Source organism: Drosophila bipectinata, chromosome XR, assembly GCF_030179905.1.
Source record: "Drosophila bipectinata strain 14024-0381.07 chromosome XR, DbipHiC1v2, whole genome shotgun sequence".
In the NCBI taxonomy this organism is placed as follows: domain Eukaryota; kingdom Metazoa; phylum Arthropoda; class Insecta; order Diptera; family Drosophilidae; genus Drosophila; species Drosophila bipectinata.
This window is the reverse complement of record NC_091735.1, coordinates 11320095-11329280: the sequence shown is the minus strand read 5'-3', so window position 1 is coordinate 11329280 and position 9186 is coordinate 11320095. Positions and strand designations below refer to the sequence as shown.

Here is a 9186-nt window from a genome sequence, read left to right as displayed (position 1 = left end):
CGGCCGATCCTAATGAAATTTGGTAGGTCGGATCAACTGAAATATCAAATATATAATCTGTACCAAGTTGCAGCTTTCTATCTTCAAAAACACGAAAGTTGGGTCATTTCCGATCGTCCAGTTATATGACAGCTATAGGATATAGTCAGCCGATCCTTATGAAATTTGGCATGTCGTAATATTTTGCCAAAAATAGCACTCATGTCAAATTTGAACTCTCTTACTTTAAAAACACCAAAGTTATACCATTTCCGATCAATCAGTTATATGGCAGCTATAGGATATAGTCGGCCGATCCCGGTCATTCCGACTTATATACTGCGTGCAAAGGAAAGAAGGGTGTGTGCAAAGTTTCAAGACGATAGCTTTAAAACTGAGAGACTAGTTCGCGTAGAAACAGACAGACAGACGGACAGACGGACATGCTCATATCAACTCAGGAGGTGATCCTGATCAAGAATATATATACTTTATAGGGTCGGAGATGTCTCCTTCACTGCGTTGCACACTTTTGACCAAAATTATAATACCCTCTGCAAGGGTATAAAAATATGCAAGCTTGTTTTGGGGTTTCGGAAAACTTGTTGCGCAGAAAAGTGGGTAATTCGAATCTATGAAGAGACACTCTACTAAGAAAACGAAGAGACAAATTGTTAAACTTATAGAAAATTTTAAAATTTTAATGGGATTTTTCATTTAAGTGACTGGGAATAAAGCTCCTTTTCCATATTAACTGTTGTTGTACAAGTCAGTGACTTTTGGTATGACTCCTACGCCCTGTTAGCCAAGAATAGATCCAGGCTAATTATGCGTCCCTGGCCGGAGTGATCCAGTGAGTGAATGGGAATACAAATCTCGGCTTAAATGCCGCTGCTTGTTAACTGTCCGGCATGTGTTTTGTGCCCCTATTTTGATTTATCATACATCATGGTCACGGTCGGACCTCAATAACTTGTGAATGGTAATGGGCCCAGGGACTGAGGGAAACATTGGCGGACAGAGGGACACACACGATACATTGCTTACAAAAGTTGTTTGGCCCAAAGTCGGGCAAAAAGATCCCGATTCAGTCATTTTCTGGCGAATGGCAGACAGAACATAAACACGAAAATAAATTCATTAAAACATTTATCAAGTTCGACACCCGGCTGTCATATATCATGTTACATTTTGAGCCGAAACATGTTTAATCCGCAGCAACATCGAAAAAATGTAACTGCAATCGAGTTGGTTCAGGAGGGATTAAGGGGAGTTTGGTGTGGAAATAGGTATGTGTATACATCACAATACATGCACATACATACATATGTATATCTATAAAGGTATGTATGCGTCAGGTTCAAAGTTCACTTGAATGCTGTTGCCCAAGTGTAGCTGTTAAATAGTCCACCCCAAAAGAAGCTGAAGAGCCTTTTATTTATTTTAGTTTAAATTGTAAAATATTTATCGCTGATATTATGTCAGAGTCGAATGCGTTGAGGTGTAGACCTGGGGAATGTCTATCAAGTGACGGCTGCCCACACACTTGGCTCCAAAAAACAAGTTCACAGCCCCGACGCCTTCGATTTCGGAGGAACGAAGAGGAGGAGAAATACACCTTATTTACATGTATAACTCAAATTAAAAAATTATATTGAAATAAATATATTTTAAATGCCTGTTATTGATGAATTCATCGAACAAATTGATGTGCAAACCCGCGTGAAAAATCAACTAGCAAAATGTCAATAAACATGAGCATAATTGCTTTCAAAAACTGTTTGCATACAGTTCCAAGAGACGATTTGCGTTTGACCAAACATATGCAAACAATACTTTAAATAGATGGCCGAAAACTACCAAATTGCCAAAAAAAAAATGGAACCAATGGAAATTGTTCAGAAAAATTGTACTTGGCAAAAATTAAAATTGTTGAATCGATGTTTAAATAAAGGGAAGTGTTTTAAGGCGGGGTCCAAAAAAGGCCTGGTGCAAGCCAGACAACTAATGAAAATTATGACTTTACGCATTTTTGGATAGAAATTTAAATATTTTTGTTCCCCAAACAAATATTTGTCATTTTAGCCATGATTCCAAGCCAGTGGTGTGGTTTAATGAACTTGTATTTAAAATGTATATTCCAGTTTCGTAAATTTTTTTTCATAATTTGAATAAAAGCTTGTATTTCTTTTTATAAATGATTTCGGATAAAGCGCGTCGTCTCTACAAATCCAGGGTAAAGATACAAATGTATACTTTTGTGTTTGTTTGTTTAAAGGCCTGCTATTTGGTCACGGCTCATGTGTTGGTTTATGAATGCACTTATGTGTTGATCCGGCTTGTTTCGTCTTCCTACCGCCTTTTGGGAATACAAGGAATTTATGTCGTTACATTTTCTACTTTTTAGATGTTTGCTCATTACTTATCAATATTAAAAAAAATTGTACCTTGACTTTAGTTGAACCCGTATCGTGTCGCGCATCAACCTTGTGCACATCCCTAGCACGTGGTATATCATATTTAAGTCATATTTGCTCGCGACGGCTTCTTTTCGCACTTGTTTTCAATTTATAACTGTTTTTTATGGCATCCATAACTGTTATGGACACCGCCCATCGCCATTGGCAAGTAACTGTAATTAGCATTTGGTGTTTTATGAAGGGGATATACATAATGTTCTGTCGTATGCAGCCTGTCCGCTGTTGACTTTGTTTTAATGTTCTTTGCTTTTCGTCTGCCTGCCTGTTTTTTCGCGAAGTTTACTACTTTATGGACTAGAGAAATGCCCCTGGAGCCGGTGATCTAGGAGTTAATAAGATGCGTGTTTATAGTGGGTATCCGGGGAATGGTGGGGAAACTAATTTGGGGGCTCTGCTGATCTGACTGTCTTGGTTTAATTAATTTATAGCACAATGCCGAAGAAGGTGAGAAATTTGAGTAAACTGTACAATTTATACAAAAACTGATATCTAGCCAAGTGTGTGAAATTGAAATCCGCTCTGACATATTCCGTTTCCGGTTCGATTCAACTGCATTTTCGCGCCCGCCGTTGGAACCGCTTCATGCGCAGCGACCACTCGTCCTTCCACTCTAGGACTACCGAGCTTGGACCGATTGCCAGGTATCCTGGCGCCGCTTCCGAGTCGCGTCCAAGGATCAGATACGATCTGTGGAAAAAGCAAAAAGAGGTGTTACGGTTGGTAAATACATTAAATTTTTAAAAAGTTTTAAGAGTGGAATTTTATCAATTATTTAATGACTTTTATTACATTTATTACATCCATTAGAAGGAAAGCTAACTTCGGGCGGAGCCGAAGTTGATATTCCCTTGCAGTTAAAATCGGATATACATATATCGCAAAAATCAAATATAGTTGGCCGATCCTCATGAGAATATCATAATAAAACCAATTAATAATAATAAAATATCTAAAAAACAAGAAAGGAAAGCTAACTTCGGGCGGAGCCGAAGTTTATATACCCTTGCAGTTAAAACCGGATATATATCGCAAACATCGGATATAGTTGGCCGATCCTTATGGGAATAGGAATATATAATCCAATTTATTACAATACAAAATCTAAAAAACGTCCCAAACTTCTATCTTTAAAAATACGAAAGTTGATATTTCTACCAAATACCATTTCCGATCGTTCAGTTATATGGCAGCTATGGGATATAGTCGGCCGATCCTAATGAAATTTGGTAGGTTGGATCAACTGACTAAAAATAGAATCTGTATTAAATTCCAGCTTTCTATCTTCAAAAACACGAAAGTTGGGTCATTTCCGATCGTTCAGTTATATGGCAGCTATAGGATATAGTCGGCCGATCCTTATGAAATTTGGCATGACGTAATGTTTTGCCAAAAATAGCTCTCATGTCAAATTTGAACTTTCTAACTCTAAAAACACCAAAGTTATACCATTTCCGATCAATCAGTTATATGGCAGCTATAGGATATAGTCGGCCGATCCGGGCCGTTCCGACTTATATACTGCGTGCAAAGGAAAGAAGGGTGTGTGCAAAGTTTCAAGACGATAGCTTTAAAACTGAGAGACTAGTTCGCGTAGAAACGGACAGACAGACAGACGGACAGACGGACAGACGGACATGCTCATATCAACTCAGGAGGTGATCCTGATCAAGAATATATATACTTTATAGGGTCGGAGATGTCTCCTTCACTGCGTTGCACACTTTTGACCAAAATTATAATACCCTCTGCAAGGGTATAACAAGAAAGGAAAGCTAACTTCGGGCGGAGCCGAAGTTGATATACCCTTGCAGGTAAAACCAAATATCGATCGCAAACATCGTATATAGTTGGCCGATCCTTATGAGAATATGATAATATAACTCAAGTTATTATTATATAGAATCTAAAAAAAATCCCAAATTTCTATTTCCAAAATACCAGAGTTGGTATTTCTACCAAAAACCATTTCCGATCGTTCAATTATATGGCAGCTATAAGATAAGCCGGTCGTTATAAAATTTGGTAGGTCGGATTAACTGACCAAAAATATAATCTGTACCAAGTTCCAGCTTTCTATATTCAAAAACACAAAAGTTGGGTCAATTCCGATCGGTCAGTTGCATGGCAGCTATAGGATATAGTCGGCCGATCCTTATGAAATTTGGTAGGTCTGATTATCTGACCAAAAGTAGTTGTACGAAGTTTAAGATTTCTATCTTCAAAAACACGAAAGTTGGGTTATTTCCGATCAATCAGTTATATGGCAGCTATAGGATATAGTCGGCCGATCCCGGCCGTTCCGACTTATATACTGCGTGCAAAAGAAAGAAGGGTGTGTGCAAAGTTTCAAGACGATAGCTTTAAAACTGAGAGACTAGTTCGCGTAGAAACAGACAGACAGACGGACAGACAGACGGACAGACGGACAGACGGACCGACGGACAGACGGACATGCTCATATCAACTCAGGAGGTGATCCTGATGACGAATATATATACTTTATAGGGTCGGAGATGTCTCCTTCACTGCGTTGCACACTTTTGACCAAAATTATAACACCCTCTGCAAGGGTATAAAAAATGCTAGTAGGTGACCAAGTTCTACTTTGTACATCGGTACCTACACATAAAAAATATGTTATTTCTGATACGAGACAGATCAGAAATAAGGTAATAATATTAATTATTGAAAGGATAAATACAATTAATTTAAATCAAAAATAAACAAAAATTTAAGTTGAAAGAAATAAATTAGTGTTATTTCTAGAAAACATAAATAGTTTTTAGAAAAAAATAAAAAATTAATTTTATATATTAAATTAATAGAAAATATTCGATATATTTTATTTCATTCGTTACCTATTTTTTTTTATTTAAATACTTACTTATTTAGTTTTATTTTGGGGCACTGACATTCGATACTCTTGCGGGGCACGAGCAGCATCATGTTGCCACGTCCCAGGAGAGAACTGGTCGTGCCGGACATAGGATTCCGCTTGAAAATCGTTTGAATGTTGATTTCATACTTGTAGATCTCATTCTGTCGCTCTATGGAAAACTTTTCGGTGCTAATGTCCTGGGAGGCACGGTCGTAACCAATCACCTTGGCCAAAATTGCTAAAAAGTTTCAAAAAGTAAGATATTTTTTTATTACAGTTAAAATATTAGAGTGGAAGGTAAATATTTTACTTGGAAACTTTTATAGTAAATAAATAACTATAAATAACTTTTATTAAACTTTTTATTTATTAGTATACCAATGCAGGCTATGTTAATTTTGTTCAGAAAATTGTGACGCGTGAAAGGAACTGGGAAGCAGTGGTGTCATTTCCGCTTTTTTCCCGTCAGATCTGGGTTTTTTTGAAGCGTGATTGCGGGAAAAATATGAAAACAGCGGGCAGCGGAAATTCTGGCTTTTTGAGCAAATTTACGCAGCTTTTTTTTTTGTTTACTTTTTGATGCATTCTCTGTTGAAAATATTTTAAAAATCAAAAAGAAACAAATCTCTCCAATCCTTGAGTATTTTGGTACTCCTAATATAGATAAAATTGAACGACTGTACAACGACATAACCCTGGTAGAGTGGGAAAATGTCGATGATACTATTAAGTTCTGGGCTGAAGTTCTTAAATATCGGGATTCTGGCGGAAACTGCCGTTTTCCGGAATTGGCTTCAGTTGCTCTGCAAATGCAGTCCTGCCTTGGTCGAATGCCGACGTCGAGCGGGTGTTCAGCCAAGTACATTTAATAAAAACGAAAATTCGAAATAGCATGAGCGTTGAAACGTTAAACGCTATACTGAGTATAAGGTCCATATTTTAATTTTTATCTTAAAATTATAAATTAATTTACTTAAAATTTAAGGTACGGGCTGCGTCGAAACAATATGTGCTGTTTTAACTATAATATACCACCCAGCTGCCTATCTACAATTGTAGACAAGAAATTTTATCCAACTGATGATGATGATAATATTGACGACATCTTAAATATAATATAGATCTTAATTTTTGTACATTATTGTTTTTTTTTGGTTTCTTTGTAATGATATCCGTTAGAGAATTACCCATATATTTTATGTTAAGTGGAACTGAGGGCTTATTAGTGAATAACATGCAGTACATTGCCTTATAAAAATCAGTTTTTTTCTTAACTTTTTTTCTCTGGTATTCCGCTTTTTTTAGCTTTTTTTTTTCATTGATCCAGCTTTTTTTGCTCAGAAAAAAGTGACACCACTGCTGGGAAGCCGCTGAGCTGTGCATTTTTTTTTTATTAATTTTATTATTTGTATCTTCATTTTGAAATAATCATAAACCGGTATAACTAAAAAAAAAAACAGAAAAATGTCTACTAAATTTGTTTTTTCTAAGTTAATCAATAATCTCTCTGTTGAAATTATCGTCTCAACCCTTATAGCGTAATCTTTGAACTCTTAAGAATTTTCTAGTGCATATATCATTTACATCAAGATTTTTTTAGTCTGTGGCTTAAATCCTTTAGCCCCACGTTGCTACAAAATCCCTTTATTGATTTCCCAATAAATTATATATATTGAATAAATGGCTCACCATAGTCCTCCATGCAAAACTTGTTCAGATTGAGCTTCCTCGGACTGGCCTTGCACTTGCCGCAGTCTGTGGTAAAAAAGTTTGGGACACAGTCTTGTTTGGGGCACATTCTTGGCTATGTCTTTCAGTGTACTTACATTTCTTCATTTCCTCGGCTTGCGAGCTACCACCGTTCTTGTAGTCCCCGTTTGCGCCGCCTCCGGCGCTCTCGGCCTGGATCATGTTCGCGTTGGTTGGCACTTCTGTGTGTTGGACGGGGATAGAGGCGCGACTTAACTTGGGGTATGTATAAGGGGAGTGGGAGGACTTACTGATGCAGGGCGCCACATGGGAGCGTGTCTGTTGGTAGCCACGGGCACAGCGGTTGCAGGTCAGTCCGGTAACGCCCTCCTTGCAAGGACACTGTCCGCTCAGGTGGTTGCACGTCTTGCCAGTCGAGCCTACGGGGTGGCAGTCACATCCTGCGGTTAACCACAAAAATATGGATGCAATCTTCATTAGAGAGGCATACAGGGCAAATGTACACATCTAGATAAATGGCCTGCCAGACGCCTGACGGAATCACTTATTGATGACTGTTTTTTGTTAAAACAAAAAAAGTATGAAAAGCAAAAGAATCTAATTCCATACTATACAAATGTATAACTCTAAGATAAATAAAAAGGTCTACCTAAATATTTTAACACTTTACATTATTTCTTAAAGCATTAAACATTTATAAAAGACTTATATAACTTAAAAATTATCAAAGTTTTTAAATAACATAGTCCTATTAAATAACAACTTACGCTTGCAGACTTTGCGATGATTTGGCGGCTTGTTGGCATCTCGGTAGTATCCTTCGCGGCAATAGTGGCAGTATCTTCCTGTGGTGTCGTGCTGGCAGTTGTAGCACACTCCTCCAGAGACTCTGCCGGATAGTTTGTAAAGCTCCAAATTAAATCGACATCTTCGGGCATGTCCATTACATTGGCACACTGAAAATAAAATTTTAGAGAAACGGTAAGTGCGTGTCTGAAAGTCTTTAAAAGCTTAAGGCTGCCAAAGAACGCAATAGTGTGCCAACCAAAAAGATTCCTTTATCTACTCCAAAATAGTTTGGCCAAATTACGGTAATGACTCAACGAGCTTAACCCGCTCCTGTGTCCTTCCTATCAGGCATAAGCCATCGTTCTGGTCAGTGAAGCTAAAGAAACCTAAGCATTTAATGGCGGAACTGCCTTGGGTTTCATATTTTTTCCCCGGGAGGGCTTCATAAATAATTAATAATGATAGAAAACTGTTACGTGCTCTATTTTTCCGACCGGTGCGGGGTGCTTCCACCAACATCCCTTCGGCTATGATTGATTATTTTTGTTGTTGCCTTGATTGATGAAATGTCTTGTGCAGGATCTTGGGAGATACTGGGGATTGGGATGGCGGCGACTGCCTTTCGATTTTTTTTATTTATGGCATTCTGATGATTCTGTACACACCCTTTATGTTCATTTAATTAGTTGGACAATATTATTAAATAATTTTAGCAACTAATTGGCAGCACTTGACTGCAATTTATGGTACAGTCTTTTCCTGGAATTGTTTCAGCTTCCCCAAGGTCTCGGGTCTTACTTGATTTTAGGTAAGTAACCTAAAGAAAAAACAGACCACGAACAAGTACACTGTGAATTTTGTTCGAATGAATAAAATAAGATTTTAGTTTATCGAATTAAAAAATTAATAATAAATTGTTTCCGATTTCTCATTAACAGACATTTTCGGGAAAGCCACTTAATTGTACTTATAGAAAACATTGTCGGGAGAAAAAATTTTCCTTCAAAATTTTGGAATTTTCGGATGTAATTCATATTCCTTGTGGAAGGGCACAGCCGTCCATCTCCACGCACTGTCGGCTTTCAAGGGGGTGAAAGCCTTTGGTGAGTGGTGCGACTATTGTGACTGCTGTTGCCTCATATTTTTCATATCTTCTGTCTGCATCATCGCCGATCTGGGTCTGGGGCGAAGAATAAGAAGGAAGGAGCCGGAGGCTGCCTGACAACAAAAGACTCCCCAGGGTCGGAGAGGCATGGGCGGCGGAAGACAACGCGGATGGAGGGTCGTCTATTTGGCAAATAATAACAGCAACAATGGAACAGCAACCGGACAGACGACAGCCAGGCAAGG

General features: G+C 38.0%; 1 protein-coding gene across 2 annotated transcripts in view; it reads right to left on the bottom strand.

The window, feature by feature from the left end:
• Nucleotides 1–274: 274 nt before the first annotated feature.
• NetB (Netrin-B) overlaps nucleotides 275–9186 on the bottom strand; it is an 81877-nt gene continuing 72965 nt past the window's right edge. Inside the window, exons 3-8 of one of the 2 annotated variants that reach the window (XM_043212900.2) lie at nucleotides 7815–8003; nucleotides 7338–7487; nucleotides 7164–7268; nucleotides 7027–7092; nucleotides 5344–5575; nucleotides 275–3146 (exon numbers count right to left, since the gene is read on the bottom strand). In XM_043212900.2, the coding sequence (XP_043068835.1) occupies nucleotides 3005–3146; nucleotides 5344–5575; nucleotides 7027–7092; nucleotides 7164–7268; nucleotides 7338–7487; nucleotides 7815–8003 (884 nt within the window). In that variant the 3' untranslated portion in view covers nucleotides 275–3004. The remainder of the gene's footprint in view (nucleotides 3147–5343; nucleotides 5576–7026; nucleotides 7093–7163; nucleotides 7269–7337; nucleotides 7488–7814; nucleotides 8004–9186) is intronic. The other variant, XM_043212899.2, reaches the window with a different exon arrangement.